Genomic DNA, 22,552 nt, shown 5'->3' on the forward strand with positions numbered 1-22,552 from the left:
TACACACAGGTGTCCAGAGCTCGTCCTATATTAGCGGGAAGCAGTGGTTTGGGGAAGCCAGGCTGCACTGCCAGGTGGCCTGTCAGAACATAGCCAGCCTATGCTTCGGGTGGACTGAGCACTGGTGGCAGGGGTCCTAAGTTTTGAACACCCTTGTTCTAAGGCGGGAGTTCCTAATGAGTCCACACAGGTCTGTGTCTTTCTTAGTCCTTGTCTATAGACCCAAGCCCCAACATTTATTTCCCAGCCTGTAAGGTAAGGTCTATGTAATAAGGGGTGGGAGTAGCTAGTGGCCTGGTAGTTAGAAGACATACAGCAGATTAGCCAGAAAATTTAGCTATCAAGAAGTGATGACTTTCTGAGCCTTAATTTCCTCAGTAGTCAAACAATTTTAGAATTCCATCCAATCTGTGGAACGCTGGTAAATGTCTAACCGGCTCTCCAGAAAAAAAATTCTGATGTGTAGTAATGGCCAATTCCAGTGGTATAAATGTTCCCGACATGGGTGATTTCAAACTGCCAACATGATGTAGAGCAGCTCAAAAAATGAAATTCAAAGTCGGCTAGAACTGGTAGGAGCCAATTCTAGCACAACATGCATTCAACGCTCTCACTCCCTGTTTGGCAAGTCCCAAAGCCAAGTCAATGTAATACGTCATCCCAAATCTAGAGGGTCCCAGGTAAGAAGGGCACTAGGTTTCTGGGTCCATGTGATCACTGGGTATTACACTGAGGCGGCCTGGAAGGGCTGGAGTGGTGAGAGATGGGATGCCTTTTCACCTGTTGTCTCAGGCTCAAGAGGTTCATCATTGTCCATGGTGCCAGGGGCCTCTTGGGGGCTGCTGCCAGCTTCTTGCCACCTTTCTGCTGCTTCCCTAAGAAGCACACCTGTCCATTCACCCCGGTCTCAAACTTTGTGCTCTCTGCTCTCACATAGACAAATCTGGAGGCGTGTGGTTATCTTTCTATCCCTGCAAGCCCTGGGGAGAGTGGGCTTTGGTGAGAATTGGGCATGTATGGATTTGATCCCAACTCTGGAAGAGATATGTACTTCCCAGAATCATCAGGGAGAGTGGCACAGCTCAGTTCCTAGGAGCCCTGTCAAAAGGATGTCCATCTGCCTGCAACTTTATGACTTAGGAGCCACTTTCATTTCATCGGCAACATTCCATGACCTCATGCAGACATTGTGATCCATGTGAGTGGACCTGGTAACAGCAAGTCTGCCACCCTCTTGGTGGCTCTGACAGTCATCTTTTTTCATATGTCTGCTGGGACCAAGCTAAGGCTTGGCTGTGATTACGAAGGTGCTGTGGGGGTGCCTCTCAGTGGTGGTGTATTTCCCTCTGAGTCAGGACCAAACCCAAGCCCCTCAATCAGGTGACTGTGAAGAGCTGCCACCATGTTCTTCTCTCAAGGTGGTTGTGCTTCAGGTACGAAATATTTCAGTGATGGGTGAAGTCTGTTTTCTTCTACCCGGTTCTCCTTCCTTTGTTCTTTTCCCCCTTGGGAGAGTATCCTCAATCTTGAAGCAGAAGATCTAAAGCAAAGCACAACAAACATATGTTCTATCACTACAATTTGTTGCAGCCAAACCTTTGTTCAATCCAAACTACTGGGCTGCCTAACTTGAAACCACTCAACCATCATTCCCACGCGTGGCTGTTTTCACGTTCGTTGAAGTTGAAGTTCACTTGCCATTTACTGTCAAGAGACTCTGGAGGCATGTTTGTTCCTTCTTGATAAGCTTTCAGCACGTCAACGTTCAGGTCAGTGACTACAGGGCTCGGGGACATGAAAATGCCTCTTTGCCACTCAGAAGAATGATGAAGATCTAGGAATTTGTGTGGGGAAAACATAGATCCTTGGATCAAAAGAAATATGTAAATATGAGATGTTAGTCATTTCTTCAAGAGGCATTCAGTCTGAAAAATATAGAGCAAGGCACTAAGATAAGCACCATTGTGGGGAGAGGATGCAGACATGACTAACATGGAGCTTTCAGGGTATATTATATAACAAGAGGGAAATTGACAGGGCCACCTCTAGAGTGTGAGGATTCTGGGCAAATATTTCTGGCAGAGCTCCTGTTCATATAAACAACTCGAGTCACCTTAAATAAGCATGGTAATACCATTCTAGCGGTCCAATCTCATGTGGTTTCTTGAAAGATAGATCAAACAGGCCAAGGGAGTGATCAACTCCTGGCATACTGTGGTAGGCACCAGTCATGGAGACCCTCGGATCATCTGGTCAACCCCATATTGATGGAAAGGATAAGAAATTGTCCTGGAAGGAGAGAAATTGGGACTCGAGAGTATGTAGGTCTTAGTCTAACCTCTGGACAGGTCCTAGGTACAAAAGGGACATTAGAAAATTTGGAGGAAGGCATTCCAAATAGCCACTGGGCACAGGCACTGCTTGCCTGGGCCTAAGAGCAGTACTGGGAATTGATAAAGGGGATATTCTCCAGGAGTTCAAGGAGGGTGAGGCTTCTTTATGCTGGGGAGCACTCATGGGCTCTGGACAAGGATAGTTTGGGGGAAAGGCTTTTGGACAAGTAGAGTCTGAGGGAAAGACTTTTATATTAGGTCTATGATCCATTAATTTTTTTTTTATCAGGGTACTAACATAAAATCTGCAATTTGACCCTATTAAAGTGTACAACTCAGTGGCATTAAGTATATGCACAATGTTGTACAACCATCACCACTACCCATTTCCAGAACATTTCCTATGATCCATTTTGAGTTACTTTTTGTATAAAGTATGAGGCTTAGGTTGAGATTCATTTTGCATGTGGATATTCAAGTGCTCCAGCACCATTTGTTGAAAAGACTGTCCTTTCTCCATTGAATTGTTTTTTCACCACTGTTAAAAATCAGTTGACTATAGGCATTCTTTCAGTTTTTTGTGGGGCTACCATTTCAGAAACCATATAACCAGCAATGTGATGCATTATCTATCAAAATATTGTACCGTGGTTCCTCTTATCCACAAGGGCTTAGTTCAAGATCCCCAGTGGATGCCTGAAATCGTGGATGGTACTGAACCCTACATACTGTTTTCTCCCACATATACATATATACATACATACATACATATCTATGATGACATTTAATTTATAAATTAGGTACAGTAAGAGATTAACAACAATCCTATGTAATAAAAGGCTAATATGCAAATCGACTGAATGGCAGAACGACCGGTCGCTATGACACACACTGACCACCAGGGGGCAGATGCTCAATGCAGGAGCTGCCGCCTGGTGGTCAGTGCGCTCCCACAGGGGGAGTGCCACTCAGCCAGAAGCCGGGTTCACGGCTGGCAAGCGCAGCAGAGGTGGCGGGAGCCTCTTCCAACTCCGCAGCAGTGCTAAGGACCCCTCAGGGGATGTCTGCCTGCCGGCTTATGCCCACTCCCTGGGTCCTGGACTGCGAGAGGGCGCTGGCTGGGCTGAGGGACCCCCCCCTTCCCCAGTGCACGAATGTCATGCACCAGGCCTCCAGTAACTAATAATAGAACAATTATAACAATATACTATAATAAAACTTATGTGAATGTGGTCTCTCTCTCTCAAAATGTCTTCTTGTACTGTACTTACCTTCTCATGATGATGTGAGATGATACAATGCCTACATTAGATGAAGTGATGTGAATGACATAGGCATGGTGACCTAGCATTAGGCTACTGTTAACCTTGAGGAAGGACTATAGGCTGAGACCTAAAGATCCATCAGGCAGTAACCAGGTGAAGGCAGAGAGATGGGGTAGGCTCACTGGGGGAGGAAAGGTATTTGAGGGTGAGAGAAATATATACAAAGTCCCTATGGCATGTTGAGGGAGTCTCAAGTTGTTTAATGAGGCTGGAGTGTGATTCTCATGGGGGGAAGTGGTGGTGGGAAAGAAAAAAAGAGATGAGATGGGAGGTGAGCAGAGGCCAACAATGAAGGGCCTTTAATGCTACGCTGAAGAGTCTGGCCTGTATTTGAGAATTGGGGAGCAGGCTTTAAGCAGCAGTGTGACCTGACATGACTCGCATAGCAGGGAGACTGCTCTGACTGCAGGGTCAAGAGTGGGTTGAAGACAGGAAGAGGAGCAACATCAGTTAGGAGTGGCTCAGGGATGAAGTGGACTGAATGAATATAAAGGCCAAACTACTTGGACTTGGTGGCAGACCAGATATGAAAGTGAAAGGGGAGATGTAAACGCAGGAGGCCAGATGGGTGACTGTGCCATTCCTTAAGAAAAAGACAGAGGAGCCAAGGCAGCGGTTTTTTGGGGGATGGTGGGGGAAGGTCATGAGTACTACTTTGGGTGTGTTGAATCTTGGATGTGTCCCTGGGAAGTCCTATGGGAGATCCATAGGCAAGAGGATTCATGTGTCAGTAGCTCAGGAAAAGGTTAAAAATGTGGATGTGTGAGTTGTCAGTATGCGGCTGGTACTTGAAGCCATTGGAGTGGTGAAAATTTCTCCAGGAAGAACTTTAAAGTAAGAAGAGGAGAGAGGCCACAGATAAAATCCTAGGAACACCATCATTGAAAGGAGGAGGGCTGGGGTCAGAGGAACAGAAATAAAAGACACTAGGACAAAATGTCCAGAGAATTAGAAGGAAAACAATGTCACAGAAGTGAAGGGAAGAGAATCTTACAAAAAGGAGGCGGGGGGGGGGGGGGGAGAAATGCAAAATTACAGAATAGTCAAGAAATAATAAAGCCCGGAGAATGTCCATAAAATTTAGCAACAAGAAAGGCATTGGGACATTTTAGCGGAGTGATGAGAGTGGAAGCTGTATTTAATGGGATGAAGGTGAATGAGAGGTGAGGAAGTATAGACAGCAGGAACAGAAAACTCTTTGAAGAAGCCTGGCTGTGGAGGAGAAGTGAGGACATGGAGGGGTGGCTGGAGGGCGACAGGGCCTGAAGGAGGGTTTCATAATATCGGAGCAATTTGAGCAAGTTTAAATGTTGATGCAAAGAAGTCAGGGAAGAACAGGAGAGGGGTAAACAGAAGGAGCACAACCTCTGAGAAGGCAGGAAACAGGGGACTCCAAGCCTGGTGGGGGTTTCAGCCACTGTGCTGGGAGGGAAGGAAGAAAAGTTGGCTGTGCCTGCTAGTCACTGTGTTGGTGTGGCAACCGGGAGTAGGGGGACTTCACTTGGTGGGTCTACTTTTTCTCTAAAGTTGGAAGGGAGATGATCTCCAGAGAGCAAGAAGGGAGGCAATATGACAGCAAGTTTGTGGAAATGGGAGAGAAAACGAATTAAGAACACAGGATTGCTGGGGTGGGTTGAGGGCTGAAGTGAGGTTGGAGACCAGCCCACTAATAGCTCCAATCTGTTGGTAATTTTACACACCAGTGCTCAGCAGCCCAGGTGTAAGAGCCAAGGAGAAGAATGGCTTTACTGAACCTGGGCAGGTGTAATCAAGGAATGGTGGGCAAGAAAATTGATATTGGGATGAGAGCGTTTTAAAGGATGCCTGAGGGGGATTGAAAGGTGACTAAGGGGAAGCTTGAGGGCAGAACAGAGAACTCAAGGGTTTGATGGAGTTAAAGAACAGTGTGCAGAAGTGAAACTGGGAAAGGCAGAAAGCCAAGGGGTGACCCATCAGAGGGGGTTTGTGAATTTATGATTTCAGAGGTGGAGCAGTACCCAGTAATGACACATCATGGGTGTCTAAAGTACGGTGGGAATGAGGTCAGTGAGGAGGTGGTGACAATGAGCTTCTAGGATTTGAGATGGCTCATCCACATTAGTAATGAAGGGAGGACTGGAGGCAGGGAATACTGTGAGTCTAGTACAGTGATGGCGAACCTATGACACGCATGTCAGAGGTGACACACGAACTCATTTTTTTGGTTGATTTTTCTTTGTTAAATGGCATTTAAATATATAAAACAAATATCAAAAATATAAGTCTTTGTTTTACTATGGTTGCAAATATCAAAAAATTTCTATATGTGACATGGCACCAGAGTTAAGTTAGGGTTTTTCAAAATGTTGACACGCCGAGCTCAAAAGGTTCGCCATCACTGGTCTAGTAGTAGTGTCTAATGAGAGAGGAGGAATGAGGTCAAGGAAAGACAAGGGTGAGGTAAGCATTGATGAGTACTTGAGAAATCTCTAATGAACACATGACAAATGAATCAGTGAGTAAGGGAGTGAATGAATGCATCAACTCAGACGGATCTGGTATATTATGGGAATATCTAGACATACATTCTGAGATGCCCAGGAAACACTGGGCTCAGAGAAGGCAAGTTACTGGGAGTGTATGGGTCTCAAGTTATCATAAGAGTTAAACATAGACAATTCTTTTCTACCTATCCTATTTAAGAGGCTGTTTGAGTCCTCTAGACCTGCACAGGTTCAATATGATAGTCACTTAGTGTAGCTACTTGAAATATGGCTAGTCTGAATTAAGATGTGCTGTTCACCTGAAACCCATGTTGGATTTAAAAAACTTAGCACAAAAATTTTTTATAAACTACTTTTAATATGTTTCTACTAGAGGCCCGGTGCATGAAATTTGTGCACTTGTGGGGAGGTTCTGGGGAGATGGGGGAGGAGTCTCTCAGCCCAGCCTGCTCCCTCTTGCAGTCTGGGAGCCCTTGCCCTCGGGGATGTCCAACTGACAGCTTAGGCCCACTCCCCACTGGCAGTTGGACATCCTTAGCACTGCCACGGAGGCAGGAGAGACTCCTGCTGCCACCACTGGGCTCGCCAGCCATGAACCTGGCTTCTGGCTGAGCGGTGCTCCCCCTGTGGGAGCGCACTTACCACCAGGGGGCAGCTCCTGCATTGAGCGTCTGCCCCCTGGTGGTCAGTGTGCATCATAGCGATGGGTCGTTCTGCTGTTCAGTCGATTTGGATATTAGGGTTTTATTATATAGGATTGATTTCAGAGAGAGGAAGGGAGAGAGAGAGAGAGAGATAGAAACATCAGTGATGGGAGAGAACCATTGATTGCCTGTCTCCTGCATGCCTCCCCACTGGGGATCAAGCCTGCAACCTCGGCATGTGTCCTGAGAATTGAAATGTGACCTCCTGGTTCATAGGTTGACTCTCAACCACTGAGCCACACCAGTTGTGCCAAAAAAATATCTTCAGAGCATAAAATATCTCATTTAAAAATGCTGATGACATGAGCTTAATGTTAAATTTTTTGGATATATGGGGTTACATATATTAAAATTAATGTCACCTACTTTTTTCTTTTTATGTGAGGCTACTAGAAAATTTTAAATTACATATGTGCTTCACATTATATTTCTCTTGGACAACACTATTCTAGACCTTGGTCAGTAGCCTCTGAAATCCCAAGGGAAGCATTATGCCACCTTCTGTAGTCAACCAATGGATTAATAAAGGCAGCTCTCATATCAAATTTCCACACGTACCTGTTGGCAGAGTAAAATTTGAAAGCTCAAAGGTTAAATTTCTTATATACAGGAAATTTGCCTCTGAAAGAACATTTTAAATTCCTCAAAGTATTGCAAAACCTTCCACTTGCCCCATTAGATAGGTCTGCACCCTTGAAACCACTCAGTGGTGGACACAGATGTTTATCATTGCTTCCACTGTTATCACGGGGGGGGGGGGGGGGGGACGGGGGAGGGCGTGGACTGAGGGGCTCATCGGTCTCTCTCAGAATATTTCTGACATCATGAGGCTGCAGATGGTGTAGGTTACACTTGTAATTTTCCTTTGTTGGGGAAGCCTGTGTCTGCACTTCTCTAGGCCAAGTCTCCTTGGAATCTGTAGTCATGGCTTGCTTAGCAATGCCATATTGCAGTCTGAAGGGCCCTTATTTCTGCCAGGGATTGTAGAAGATGACCCTCCATTATCAGTAGCCAGAGGTGTTTTTGGCTTAAATTTAAAAAATATAATAGTAAACATTGAGAGCTTACCCTGGGCTGAGCACAGTGAAGTAACTAAGGCTCCAAGAGGTTAGGGTAACCTGAGAAGTTCCAAGGGTAGAAAGTGGCAGAGCCAGGGTCTGGGCGCAGATGGTCCAACTCCAAAGCTTGTGATCCTTACATCATCCTACTCTTCCCAACAGATCGGATTATGGATCAGGAAACAAAAGGAGGCCAGCCGTTCTCCATTAGCCTCAGGAAAAGCCTTTGAAAGAACATGGCATCAATTAGCCTGACACCCTTTACCCACACCTGCAATGAATAGCCCAGCTGAGGCTAGGTCCTTCTGCAGAGGTTCCCAAAATGTAACCAGAATAACTCGGCCAGTTTTTAAGAGCTCCACCTCAGACCTGAGTAGGACCTAGGAGTTTTTATTTTTAAGACATTTTCCAAGTGGATAAGGAAACCCTAATTTCACAAAATGATAAAAATAGTCTCTAGATAAATACTTTGATTTAGGGCCTGGTTTGGTACTTGGATTTCTGGGTAACTATTGGGGCAAAATGGCAGGAAGGTACAAGGAAGGGCTATTTAAGCCACATCAAAGGCGTGGGCCTGACTTTGGGGGACTTTGTGTACTAGTTTCTAAACCTTCAGATTGCTCCTGGGGCTTCTGCTTCATGGGAGGCCAAGGCAGGCATGCTGTTGCCTGAAGGCACACACTTCTCGGGAGCTAAGGGGAAACAGCCAGAAAGCCACAATACTGACTCTCCTGCTTCCTCCTTCTAGCCTTTCAGTGTTATGATGTATCCAGCTGGTCCTGGATCTGGTGACTCCCCAGAGGGCTTCCCAGAACAACCGAGGCTGCAGCCACAAATTGGAAACTGCACAGCTCAGACACTGGGTACTGAAATCGGTAGTACATACAGTCCTTCCTTCTTCAGTTGGTTGGGGCAGAAGGCTGCGGTTGCAGAATGGGGAAGAGAGACGCACAGAGGGCTTTGGGTAGCATAGACTTGCTAGGGGACCTGGCCTTCCTTTCATGATAAGTGCTTTGTTCAGTCAACAAAGATGTATTTAGCCCTACTATGTGCCTGACACTGTTGCACACAGTAGAGAAATACCTCAATGAAAACCAGCCAACCAACCAACCAGACTTGGTCCCTGCCTGCCCTTGCGGAAGCCCCCTCCCCCTTTCTTGACTCCCTTACCAATGGGACGCCCCCTTTTATCTAGATCAGGTATAAAGAGGATCCATTTGAAACAGGATGAGGAAGGAGACAAGGTTTTGAATTGGCTTGTGACCTAGAATCTGAGCTGGAGGAGACGGTAGGGTCAGGAAAAAGAGAAACATGGAGAATCGCTCTTTCCTCTCTCTGGGCTGAGAAGGGTGAGATTACAGAAGCCAGGGCTGGGTGCGGCCTTCGGGAAGCCCAGCCCCTCCGTTTACAGATGAGAAAACTGAAGGGCGGAGAGGTTACAGGGTGGACCCCAAGTTAGGCGGCGGGAGTGGGAATAAAATCGTGTCCTCTGGGTAATACTGGGGAGCCTCCAGCGTGGCGCTCATCTGAAACTCCTGCGCTTCGCCGGCTTCCCGGAGCCAGGTCGCGTCCATTGCCATGGGTACAGGCCCCGCCCCCGCCCCCGCCCCCGCCCCCGCCCCGCCTGCGCGTTCCACGGCCCCAATAAAGTTGTTGTTGAAGCTCAGCGGGACCACGTGAGCCGCCCGGGGCGGAGCTGGGGGCGGAGCCTGAGGCGGGGCGAGGCGGGGGCGGGGCCGAGCTGAGGCGACCGGCGGCTGCTGGAGGAGGGAGGCGGACGCCGCGGGGCGGCCGGCCATGATAGCGTCGTGCCTGTGCTACCTGCTGCTGCCGGCCGCGCGCCTGTGCCGCGCCCTCTCCCGCGCCCTCTCAGGTACTGGCCCCGCGTCCTTGCAGGCGGGAGCCGGGCCGGGCAGGCGCCGCGGGCCGAGGGGCTTGCGGCGAGTCGGGCCTCACGGCCACCTTCCCAGGCAGTGGCCAGGTGTGCGGGCGGCCCTCCCCCGGAGCCGGTCCCGCACTCCAGGCGGCGCAGGCCGGGCCGGCGACCCTCGCGGGCGGCCGCTACTCACGCTGTTGCGTTGGGCCGCGGTTCACCCGGAGGCGGGCCGGGGCAGGGCAGAACCGCCCCTCCCAGGCGGCGGGGTGCAGGAGGTTCCGGGGCCCGCCGATCGCTGCTCTGGGGGGTCGGAAAGGGTTGGCAGCCCCGGGCCTGGGCGAATGCCCGAGTTCTCTGGGTGGGAGCCTGTCGGCCTGGGTCAGCGGCTGGAGACCTGGACGCACCTGTGGTCCCAGGCTCAGGCCGCGCTCACTTTCCCCAGCTCCTCTCAGCTCTGCTCCCCGTGGAGGCTCCGGGTGAAAGACGTGCCCGGAACCCAGAGCTGCATTTGCACCTGAGCTCCGAGCACCAGAGCTCTGAGTGTCCCGCTGACACTCAGGAGGGAGTCTCTCACTTTCCACGACCCGCCCGCCCCTTTTCATTCCTGGTCTTTAAATTCCCGAAGATTTCTCTGCCAGTTGGGGGGCGGGACAGGCTAGCAAGCATGTTCTTAGAGATAAGGGTCGGACTGTGCATTCTGTGCCCCCCCTTTCTGGAACCTTCCGCAATGTGTGTGTGTGTGTGAGATTTATATTACGTAACATATGTGTATTTCGTATGAGATGTTTGTTTCTGTCTGCTTTTAGAATGCAAGCCCCAGGAGGGAGGGTGGGCTCACACCTGTTTTGCTAGCTGTGTCCCTAGTGCCTCGTGCACTCCTCAGCATATACACTGAATGGCCAGGTTATCATGACCACCCCATCAATATAATGAAGTGAATTAGTTATGCAAACAATAATATTAAAACCTTGAGAGTATTTGCTTAGGAAGTTTTCAATATTCAGTATTTTTGGAAGTGTCAAGTACAGTGGGGCCTTGACTGACGAGTGTCCCACTTGACTTACAAGTTTTTCGAGATAGGAGCCGTCTCTCCACCGATTTTTTGCTTTGAGTTGTGAACTAAAATCCGGGTTACGAGCCAGCTTCAGATACCCCACCGCTAGTTGGCGCAGCGAAGGTCACAGTGAACGCCACAACATCAGCCCAGCATCACGTGTCTCACTCGTTCACTGTTGATTTGACTTACGAGTAATTTGAGTTACGAGCTCCGTCACGGAACGAATTAAACTCGTAAGTCAAGGCCCCACACTACCGACAGGGTCGTCATAATCATCTGGCCACTCAGTGTAGTGGGCACGCAATTCAGGGATGGCCCAGGTGTAGGCACTTCTGAGGAATGAGACTCTCCACAGAAGTAATTGTTTTCAGGGAGCCAGAGGATATTCCTTCAGCCATGCTCTGTTCTAGACCAGTGGTTCTCAACCTGGGCTGCACATTAGAATCACCTGGGAATCTTTTTAAAATCCTGATTTCTGGGCCTCACCCTCCGGAAGTTCTGTTTCTTTGTTACTAATGTTGTGGCCCCACCCCATCACAAAGAAACAGAATTTCCGGAGGATGAGGCCCAGAAGTCAGGATTTTAAAAAGATTCCCAGGTGATTCTAATGTGCAGTCAAGGTTGAGAACCACTGGTCTAGACAAACGTTTGAAGGGATCTCAGAGGAGGGTCCACCCCTCCCACCCCCACTAAAGTAGTCCCAATGGGTTTAACTTAGTTATATGGTTTCTACATATTTTTAAAAAATTTTAAATAAAAGGATTCTGCTGCTGAAACACAAACCACCACCATCAACAAAAACCTGCTAAATTTGGAAACTAATAATAGCACACAGTAAATCAAAGAACCCCCGCCATCTGTTATGCATGGGGGATGTTTCAAGAGACGGGGAATGATCAAGTCCCTGAGACTAAAGCCAGCAACTCAGCCCATGGGTTTGAAGCAGCGTTTTCCAGTCTCAGCACTCTTGCCATTTGGGCCTGGATCATTTGCTCTAGGGCTGTCCTTTGTGCTGTATGACGTTCAGCAGTATCCTTCGTCTCTAACCACTAGATACCAGTAGCATCCCCACAGCTGTGACAACCACAGTGTCTCCAGACAAGGCCAAAAGTCCCCCAAGAGCAAAATCATCACTGGTTGAAAACCACTGTTATATTCACATGGGCCATAAGATAGCGTCAATGTTTGAACCACTCTGATGTTTTTCTTGCCTTAAAAAAACAACAACACAGCTGATAAAACCAATCTAGTGATTGAGGGTCAGCATCATGCATTTCACTTGTCCTGTGCCACAAATAAGGGACTTAGTGTGTAAGGAGGGTTTGTTTGGACCAAAGTACTGAGCCTGGAGATTGGGAGCCCTAATTTTAGAGTTTTTCCCACTTGCTTTCTTGCCTGTTGGCCGTCATTTGTGGCTGCTGTAGCAGAAAGGTGACAGCTGTCTCTTGCTGTCACTTGTTGGCACCTGATTTACAGCCTCTGTTGTGTTATGGAATGGGAAAGCTAATGAAGTTTGTGAAAATTTGTGAGTAGAATAACTAACTTTGACAAGAGACCAAGGGTCTTTATTAAGTAAATTTTAGCCCTCCTGGTGTTGCTCAGTGGTTAGGGTGTTGGCCCATGTACCAAAGGGTCTCTGATTCAATTCCTGGTCAAGGGCGCTACCTGGGTTTCAGGTTCTGAGTGGGGCATGTGCGGGAGGCAACCAATCGATGTGTTTCTCATATCGAAGTTTCTCTCCTCTTCCCTTCCTCTTCCCCTCCCTCCCTCCCACTCGCTCTAAAAACAATGGAAAAAATGTCCTCTGGTGAGGATTCACAACAGTAAAAAAGAAGTAAATTGTATAGATTAAGTGGCTCTTAGAACTAGAGAGTTGATGTTTCATAGGAGTCTCAATTTCGAGATAAAGAGGTGTGTTTATATGTGACCATCTCTGTCCTAGATTATGTGGGTCAACCATTCTTTATTCCAGCGGTTCTCAACCTGTGGGTCGCGACCCCTGAAAATACATCCTACATATCAGATATGCCTGCATATCAGATATTTACATTGCAATTCATAACAGTAGCAAAATTACAGTTATGAAGTAGCAACGAAAATAATTTTATGGTAGGGGGTCACCACAACATGAGGAACTGTATTAAAGGGTCGCGGTATTAGGAAGGTTGAGAACCACTGCATTTATTCCCACACTGAATATTTATCAGATCCCTACCATATAGATTACTCAGTACTTGCAAAGCACTTAGAATAGTGCCCAGCACATGGTAAGCATTTTGCTCTGATGATGATGAAGTTCCAGGCACTAAGATGGGTAGGCTCAGTGATGGAACAATGATGAGCAAAGTGAATATGATTCTTTTTTTAATATATATTTTATTGATTTTTTACAGAGAGGAAGGGAAAGGGATAGAGAGTTAGAAACATCGATGAGAGAGAAACATCGATCAGCTGCCTCCTGCACACTCCCCACTGGGCATGTGCTTGCAACCAAGGTACATGCCCTTGACCGGAATCGAACCCGGGACCCTTGAGTCCGCAGGCCGATGCTCTATCCAAAAGCCAAACCATTTAGGGCTTTTTTTTTTATAGCAAAGGTGGAAATTTATTAAAGAACAAGTACAGACTCCCACATGGGGAGGGGGAAAGAGTCCCCCAGAACGGACTCCCATTCGGGGTGGGGGGGGAAGTGTCTCCGTGAATGTGATTCTTACTTGTATGGGATTCACATTCTAGTTGGGAAGAGAGTGTGGGGGGGTGATGCTGTCATCTTATAACGTGCTGTTTTGGCTTTCTCCTCAGATGCTTTCTTCACGTGTCGAAAAAATGCTCTCCTGGCGAAGAGCTCGCCCCCCCAGGTAGAGGGTGACTTTGCCATGGCCCCCCAGGGCCTGGGCCAGGAAGAGTGTGAGGGCCTGCTGCAGCAGTGGCGAGAAGAAGGGTCGAGCCAGGTGTTCTCGGCCGTGAGCGAGGGTCCCCTAGTAGATAAGGGACTAGCCCAGAGCAGCTTGGCACTCCTGATGGATTATCCTGGAGAACAGGATGCTGCTTCCGAGGACAAGTGGTGCAGCAGGCAGCTGAGTGACCTGCAGGCAGCAGAGAACCTAGAGGAGCCTTCCCCCGAGGTCCTCGGAGAGGAGTCACTGCCGGAGGGCGAGGGCCCGATGTGGGCAGCTGTCCCCATGCAGGCAGGCCCTCAGTATGCAGACTGCACCATCCTCCCAATGGGTGCACTGGCTGCAGAGGAGTGGGAAGAGGACCCCGCAGTGGTCGCCTGGAGCCTAGCGCCTGAGCCCATGCCCCAGGAAGAGGCTCCCATCTGGTCCTTTGAGGGCCTGGGGCAGTTGCAGCCTCCCCCCGTAGAAATTCCTTATCATGGTGAGTCTGACAGCTGGCTGAGAGCCAGGGTAGCAGGTTGCCAGGTTGTCGTGGGTGTGGGCAGAGCCATTGCTAAAGAAGATTCTCGGTGGGGAGCTCTGTCAACTCTGCCACTGCATTCTTTTTTCTAAGACTCTTGGAATGTCAGATCTAGGTGGGCCTTAGAAATCATCTCACGTAGCCCCCTGGTCTCTCAGAGGATATAACGCCGGTGCAGAGAGGTAGCGGGACATGCCTGGAGTTACATAGCTCGGTGATGGCAGAACACAGCAGATCCTAGTTCTGATTCTCCCTGCGACTGTTTCTCTGGAGGTGATCCAAGGGCTTCCTGGGAGGAGACGGAGAGCCCTCGGGGCCTCCACTCTGTGCCTCAACAGAATGACACCAGTTTTATCTTTGGCACATATTGGGCTTCCATTAAAATGTGAAGACTGAGTTCTGTGGCTCAGATAGGTTTGAAATCCACTCCGCAGCTCCATGCTTTAAGGGAGATGGGGGACAAGTGGTTTCTAGCCCTACAAACTTTTCCAGATTTAGAGGTTAGAAAACAACCAAGGCTGAGAAGAGTCTTTAACATCGGGTGACCATTAAGCACATTCATCTGAGTGATTCCCCAGAGACCATTGGATTTGTCAAGAGCAGGGGTCCTCAAACTTTTTAAACAGGGCGCCAGCTCACTGTCCCTCAGACCGTTGGAGGGTCGGACTATAGTTTTAAAAAAAACTATGAACAAATTCCTATGCACACTGCACATATCTTATTTTGAAGTAAAAAAACAAAACGGGAACAAATACAATATTTGTATTTGCATGTGGCCCGCGGGCCGTCGTTTGAGGACCCCTGGTTAAGAGTGTGAGCCTGTACTTATTGAGCATGCACTAGGTGCCAGGCATTATGCCAGGTACTGGGAATACAGTAGTGAACAGCCCCAGGTTGTCTCTGGCTTTATGGCGCTTACTGTCTAATGTGAGAATGTCCTTAGAGTTCTGCTCAGATGGGCACAGGGGGATGGGTGACATGGAAGGTGAGAAAATTTGAGACACAGTATCCCTGAGTCAGGGGTGGAGATGGTGGGGCCTGCGGGTAACATGTACTTGTCATGACCTCTTCTTCCCAACCCCTTTGCAGAAATCCTGTGGCGAGAATGGGAGGATTTCTCCACTCAGCTGGATGCGCAGGGCCTGGAGGCAGGGGATGGCCCGCAGTTCCAGTTCACTCTGATGTCCTATAACATCCTGGCCCAGGACCTCATGCAGCAGAGCTCCGAGCTCTATCTGCATTGCCACCCGGACATCCTCAATTGGAACTATCGCTTTGCAAATCTCATGCAGGAATTCCAGCACTGGGACCCTGATGTGAGTGAAGAGTGAAGAGCGGGGAGGGCAGTGCATCGTGCGTTTGTTTTGGGCCTGGGCTGTTTCCCAATGCTCTTAGAAAATGAGTTCATTCCCGTTGTTCACATGATTGGAGTCCTTCCGGGGGCTGGAGCTTGCCTGCCTGAAGTCAGTGAGTTTTGGCAGATGCGGAGAAGACTTCCCTGGGTGCACTTTCTGGCACCTTTGTGCAGGGAGGGAGACTTGAGGGAAAATCCAGCGTATGTGTCTGGTCTCCTCGGTGTCACTCTGGGCTGTTCTTGCCGGGACTGGCTGTCAGTCCTGTGGGAAGGTGCAGTCCTGAGACCCTCAGGAGCTTCCCACCTGGCCACTGCCTGCTCCTGGGGTGGGAGTCCATTCAGCACTCTGGGCATTCTGGAGTGATTGGTTTCCTTGTACATTTCCCAGATCCTGTGTCTTCAGGAAGTCCAGGAAGATCATTACTGGGAGCAGCTGGAGCCCTCGCTGCGAATGATGGGTAATGTAGCTCCCTGGCATGTGTGCCAGTCTTTGTTCCTGCAGCCCTGTCTGCTCTCTCTGAAGACACCATGGTTTTCTTTGTCTCAGGAAACCTTCAGTCTCACCTGTGAGCTAGCTCCTCCTTTATGTGGGTGAAAAAGAAAGTAGAGTTCGAAGTTTTAAAGTAACTGTGACATGTTGCCCTTTAATTCTTGAAGTAACCACCTATGAGGCCGAGTATTATCCCCAGTTTACAATGAGGAAACTGAGTTTCTCAAAATTTCTGTGACTTGCTTAGGGTCACAAAACTACAAAGCTAGTAGGTTGTGGAGCTAGAACTCCAGCTTGTGTGACTTTATTTATTTTATTATTATTATTATTTGTTAATCCTCACCCAAGGATATTTTTTTCCATTTATTTTTAGTTTTTAACATGTTTTCATTCTTTTTTTTTTTAAATATATATTTTTTTATTGATTTCAGAGAGGAAGGGAGAGGGAGAGAGAGATAGAAACATCAATGATGAGAGAGAATCATTAATTGGCTGCCTCCTGCACTCCCCCTACTGGAGACCAAGCCCACAACCTGGGCATGGGCCCTTGACCGGGATCGAACCTGGGACCCTTCAGTCCATAGGCCGATGCTCTATCCACTGAGCCAAACCAGCTAGGGCTCCATTGATTTTTCGAGAGTGGAAGGGAGGGAGGAGTGGGATAGGGAGATAGAGATAGAGATAGAGATAGAGATAGAGATAGAGATAGAGATAGAGATAGAGATAGAGATAGAGATAGGAAGAAAGAGAGAAAGAAAGAAAGAAAGAAAGAAAGAAAGAAAGAAAGAAAGAAAGAAAGAAAGAGGAGAGGGAGAAAGAGAGAAAGAGTGAGTGAGAGAGAGATAGGGAGAGAGAGAAACATCAATGTGAGAGAGACACATCAATTGGTTGCCTCCCACACATGCCCTGGGGATTAAGCCTGCAATCCAGGTATGTGCCCTTGACTGGGAATGGAACCCAAGACCCTTTGGTGCACAGGCCAACGCTCTCTACTGAGTCACGCTGGCCAGGGCCAACTTGTATGACTTTAGATTCCATGCTGTCCACGTCGACTTATATTGCTTCAACCCTTCTCTCCTCCTTTCCCGTTAGAGCCTCCCTCGTCTGGTTAAAACTGTCAGGGAACCTCTGCAGGGCCAGGGGATTGGCAAGGGCAAGGACTCCCGTTACAGAGCCGCAGGAGCAATGCCTGTGCACACCCACCGGGATTACTGCCACTGGTTGGAGGGACTCAGGGTTCAAGGACTCTGATCCATCTCCTTGGTGGGGTGTTCCTGCAGGCTTCACCTGTTTCTACAAGAGGAGGACCGGGTGTAAGACGGACGGCTGTGCTGTCTGCTACAAGCCCACGAGATTCCGTCTGCTCTGCGCCAGCCCTGTGGAGTACTTGCGGCCTGGCTTGGAGCTCCTCAATCGGGATAACGTGGGCTTAGTGCTGCTGCTGCAGCCACTGGTCCCAGAAGGCCTGGGGCAAGTCTCGGTGGCCCCATTATGTGTGGCTAATACCCACATCCTGTACAACCCACGCCGGGGTGATGTCAAGTTGGCCCAGATGGCCATTCTCTTGGCTGAAGTGGACAAGGTGGCTAGGTTGTCAGATGGCAGCCACTGCCCCATCATCTTGTGTGGGGACCTGAATTCTGTCCCTGATTCACCTCTCTACAACTTCATCAGGGACGGAGAGCTGCAATACGATGGGATGCCGGCCTGGAAGGTGAAAGGGGCAGACCACTGCGGGTGGGAACATGGCCTAGGGAGAGGCTGCTTCTGTGGCAGGGACTTCAGTTGCCCCGGTTCTGGCTCCCTCCTGCGTTCTTGTACCCAAAGCCTGGAAGTTAGGACCTCTCGAGTGCCTTTGGCATATTGGAATCCTTTCAGTTATTATCATTAATTTGTTTTGAGTCTATAAATAATACATAAGTACATCCTTGAAAGAATTCAAATGTCATAAAATCAGGCCAAAGCCCCTTTTATTACCTACAATCCCTGCCTCTCCCCTTAGAGTCAAATAATAGCTGAAGTTTGGTGGCATTTTTCCAGATCGTTTTTATGCATTTATAGTGATATCAATGTTCCCGTGATAATATAGTCCTAATTTACATTTATTAAGCAATTACTATGTGCCAGGTGCTATTTTAAGCACTTTATACGTATGCATTAATTTTCATAACTTCTGTCATTGCCTCCATTTTATAAATAAGGAAACTTAAGGCACGGAGAAATTACTAATTTGCTTACTCTAGATTATGCAGGTCATTCGTGGCGGAGCCAGGATTTGTAGCTGGGTGGTTTGGCCCCAGAGCTCTCACCCTCCAGCACTATCTGGGATTGCTTCTAACAGCTGGTATATAATCAATCGTGTGTGTTTATAAACATGATATGTTACTGTATATTTTATTTTGTAGCTTTCCCCCCCCCCACACTTAATGTATATATGGATCTGTCTTATTCCTCTTAATGGCTGAATGTTGATAGCACAGATATCTCATAGTTTATCATAGTTTATTTAGCTGTGCTCATGGGCATTCAGCTTGTGCTAATTTTTTAGCTAATTTTTAATGTCACTTCATCTCCCTGTTCCTCTGTTTTGCTTCGACTGGTCCATCCAACTTATTGCTTAGCTTCTGGCAAGGCACAGTGGAGAAAGGACACAAAATGACTGAATTATTATTGAGCATTTTGGGCTTTTAATGAGGTTACTCAGGTGCCAGCAGTGTCTTGGTTGCCATGTGTGAAAGGCATTATCCTGCCAGAAGGTTGCGGTGATCAAGGAGCTCAGGAAACAGGCGAAGAATTTACTAAGTGCCTCCTTGTGTGGCACGGTTAGGTGTGGTGATTCAGAGCACTCATTTTGAATCCCCGCTCTCCCACCTTGGTCAAGTTTCTTAACTACCGAAAGCCCCATTTGCCTGATCCAGACATTGGGGATATAATGGGACCTTCTCCAGAGGTGTGTGTTTGTTTGATGGGTTAAATAAAATAATGCACACGAAATGTTTTCCAGTGCCTACTTCAAAGGAAGCAGCCATACTGTGGTAGTGATTATTATCAACCCTTAATTACATGTGGTATCATTATCCCATTTTATAGTACAGGATATTGAACCCAAGAGAGTTGGCTAACTTGGCCAAAGTCACACAGCCATTAAATTCCAGGCCTGTTTTACTTCAGGTGGCATATCGGAAATTAATGTCCTTGAAGGGCAAAGAGATTGTGCCTATCACTGCTTTCCTATTAGCACTTAGCTCGTGTCCCGCACATAGCTGGCATTCACATATTTGCTGTTAAATGAGATAAAGGGAATTTTGCTACACCCGTTGGAGACATGCAAATGGCTGATGTTGCCGAGTGTTTCCCCTACTACCTTCTGCCCATCCCCAGGCTTTGACTGAGGATGGTGACGTACGTGAAGCGCCTCGGTGCTTGTATATCACTTGGCTCAACCCTGTGGTTTCCCAATAATAGGCTTACGATGCTAGACCTTGATCCAGAAGAGCCAAAGATCAGGATAAACCTTTCCCCCTTGCACAGTAAAGCCGCCGAAAGTTGATATTCTCTGTGGAGAATTGTGAAGATTTTCCTGAGGTAAAAGTTAGGGGATCACATGTTCATACAGTTCTGTTCTCTTTCACTCACACACCTCATTCTCTTAGCCCTCATTCCTGTCTCATGGACATTTCAGTGTTTCTAGTAAAAAAAAAAAAAAAAAAAAAAAAAAAAAGGTTTTAATTAGCTCCTCAGTTTTAACCTTCCCCTAAGACTTACGTTTTGCTTATATTGTGTATGTAGCATATGGATGTGTGTGTGTTGTTTGTCTGCATGTCCCCCAAATGGGCTGTTCCTTTTCCCACCTTGGTGTCCTCATTCCCACCTGCTCTTCCCTTGTAGGTGTCTGGACAGGAAGACTTCTCCCATCAGCTTTACCAGAGGAAGCTGCAGGCCCCACTATGGCCCAGTGCCCTGGGCATCACTGATGGCTGTCAGTATGTCACCTCCTGTCATCCCAAGAGGTCAGGTGAGCATGGGCCTGCTCTTGGTGGCTGTGCCTTCATGCCCGTCTTGAGAGAGAGCTGGCACCTCCATGACGAGAAAGCCTAATCCCCTCAGTTCCCTTAGCAAGGTCTTTGTTTTCCTCACTGTCCTCATGGTCACCCAGTGATTCTACAGCTTCAAGTCGTAGCTGTTGGAGCATCTCCTTGTCTTCTGAGCCAGATGTCCCCTGTCCCGTTGCTAGGAGCTTCTTGATATTAAGGAGGGCTCAGCATGTGGCTCCTCTTCTTGTCTTTTACCGTGTGGCTTTTCCTGGTTTACAGAGAGACGTAAATATAGCCGAGACTTCCTGCTACGTTTCCGCTTCTGCAGTATTGCCTGTCAGCGACCAGTAGGACTGGTTCTTATGGAGGGAGTGACAGATACCAAGCCAGGTAATGGGAACTAAGTTGTTTTATTTTTAAAACCTCTTTACCCCTGATATTTGTCAATTATATGATTTCTCAGTCTTTCCTCGGCATAATTCTTAGAGGTCAGCTTCTGGTTATAAGCAGGCTTAGCAGGAAGGTCAGTGGAGTTTAGTGGCCAGACACATGCATTGATGTGCAGTGTCATGAGAACATGGACCAGGAATCAAGACCTGGGTTCTAGCCAGCTCTGAGACCTTAAGGAAGCCGTTACCCTTTTTAGGCTAAAGTTGCTACTAACTAGCACGTAGACAGCATATATGGGAGAGAAGATTCACATGCCAGGGCTTTGAGAATCAAAAGGTGACAGTAGCCTTGGCTGTAATAAAAAGTTGGTCCTACTGGGAACTTCCAGACTGAACGTAGCAGAGCATACTTGACATTCTACTCTTCTTGACTCTGAAACCACTTTGAAGCAACAAGGAAAATGGAATAAAGAAACGTAAACTCCATCTTTAAGAACACAAGATCTACGGTATCTGAAACCATAAACCACACACAGTGGAATGGCTGTGAGAGCACTAGAGATCATGCAGCGGTATTGGAGGAAGTGTGGAGAGACTTATCTGTGAGGCGTATGGATTCCAAAAAGAACCAGCACAGTGCCTTCCTCCAAGGTGAGGAGTGTACCTGAGGCACCAAACCAAAATCCTTGTTTCATCAATAAGGAAAGGATGCCCAGGCGGTGATAGGACATTATCTCAACCTGTTTTAGTCCTAAGAGGCAGTGGATGGAAGACTGATTAAGGAATCAAGCATATTTGCATCGAGCAGTCTAAATGGCAGGGGGGGTACTCAGGGCTATATATCTTTTGCCTAGGGAGAAGCAAAGATTAAAAGGGCTCATATACACCCTGTGTCATAAGGAAAATTCTTTTACTTGGGATGCATATTTAATTCTCTTATATAAACTTTGTCTAAATAACTGGTAGCGAAACCTCAACTAATTCAAAGCTGGGCTGCCCAGAAGAAACCAGCATGAGATCTGCACTAAAATACTAAAAGAAAAAAAGGTGGAAGGAACAGGAAAAATGAAAGGCAGATAAAGAATCCTGACTTCAAAGATAAAAATTCTTGCATGGAGCATATGAAAATTATAATTATTTTTCCATGAATAAAAATATGAAGCAATTGCCTTTATAAAATAAGAGCACAAAAATAAAACCATTGCCTTTTAGACATAAGTTCAGGCACATGGCAAGACATCAGAAGATGAAATGTAAGCTGCAGAGCTGAGGAAAGAAATGGAATAAAAGATTTAAAAATCACATAAAATGAAGACGAAATTGGATGCAGCATAAGAAAGAATAGATATTGCTGAAAACAAGATGAGACAGGCAAAGAGGAGTGGGGGGGGGAGCAAAATAACAAGAAAGTAAAAGGATAAAAAGGACTACAGAGAAATGGCAGTAGTGAAAGATAAGGCAAGGCAACATATAATTGGAGTTAACAAAGAAGAAAACCAATATAATGGCACAAAAGGAATATTTAAAGGTGTGATTCAGGGAAGATTTTCCAAAGATGAAAAGATCTGAATCTTCAGATTGAGAGGATATGCCATGTCTCAGTAAAAAAAAAAAAATGATATAGGAGAAGCAACACTAACTTCCTAGTGAAGTTACCAGAAGTCAAAGAAAAAAGAATCCTTTGGACAGTTGAACCAAAAAGATCGGGCTACTTTTAAGAATAAAAATAATGAGGTTGGCGTCTGATTTCTTAACATTAACATTCACCTCTAGAAGATAGGAGCAAAGCTTCAAGGAAAGAAGGTATGGCTCATGAATTTTATACTCCCCCGAAAGCCTTTCTTGAAGAGATGCCAGAAGACTAACTTATGACAACCAAGCAGCGACTGGGAAAAACGGTAGTAAAAGGACTGGTGGTAAGCAATGAATTTATTTTTTTCCTATTGGGATTTAATTTAAATTGGCATTTTGCACAGAGCAGCAAACATTTCAATGGCTCAGTTATTTTAATTGCAAAGGTAAATGTATTATT

The 22,552-nt window shown here is 47.2% G+C and overlaps 2 protein-coding genes across 4 annotated transcripts in view; one reads left to right on the top strand and one right to left on the bottom strand.

Annotated features, from left to right (window-relative positions):
• LRRC74A (leucine rich repeat containing 74A) overlaps positions 1–9,483 on the bottom strand; it is a 32,896-nt gene extending 23,413 nt beyond the window's left edge. Inside the window, exons 1-2 of the mRNA XM_059689599.1 lie at positions 7,914–9,483; positions 781–1,540 (exon numbers count right to left, since the gene is read on the bottom strand). Coding sequence (XP_059545582.1) covers positions 781–817 — 37 coding nt within the window. The 5' untranslated portion in view covers positions 818–1,540; positions 7,914–9,483. The remainder of the gene's footprint in view (positions 1–780; positions 1,541–7,913) is intronic.
• The window catches only part of ANGEL1 (angel homolog 1), a 55,908-nt gene that overhangs the window by 23,419 nt on the left and 9,937 nt on the right, over positions 1–22,552 (top strand). Inside the window, exons 2-8 of one of the 3 annotated variants that reach the window (XM_059689549.1) lie at positions 8,652–8,766; positions 13,639–14,214; positions 15,343–15,569; positions 15,996–16,065; positions 17,378–17,811; positions 19,986–20,112; positions 20,411–20,521. In XM_059689549.1, coding sequence (XP_059545532.1) covers positions 8,664–8,766; positions 13,639–14,214; positions 15,343–15,569; positions 15,996–16,065; positions 17,378–17,811; positions 19,986–20,112; positions 20,411–20,521 — 1,648 coding nt within the window. In that variant the 5' untranslated portion in view covers positions 8,652–8,663. Of the gene's footprint in view, positions 1–8,651; positions 8,767–9,639; positions 9,777–13,638; positions 14,215–15,342; positions 15,570–15,995; positions 16,066–17,377; positions 17,812–19,985; positions 20,113–20,410; positions 20,522–22,552 lie in introns of those variants that run through there. The other 2 variants (XM_059689558.1, XM_059689565.1) reach the window with 2 other exon arrangements.

This window comes from Myotis daubentonii, chromosome 1, assembly GCF_963259705.1.
Source record: "Myotis daubentonii chromosome 1, mMyoDau2.1, whole genome shotgun sequence".
Classification (NCBI taxonomy): domain Eukaryota; kingdom Metazoa; phylum Chordata; class Mammalia; order Chiroptera; family Vespertilionidae; genus Myotis; species Myotis daubentonii.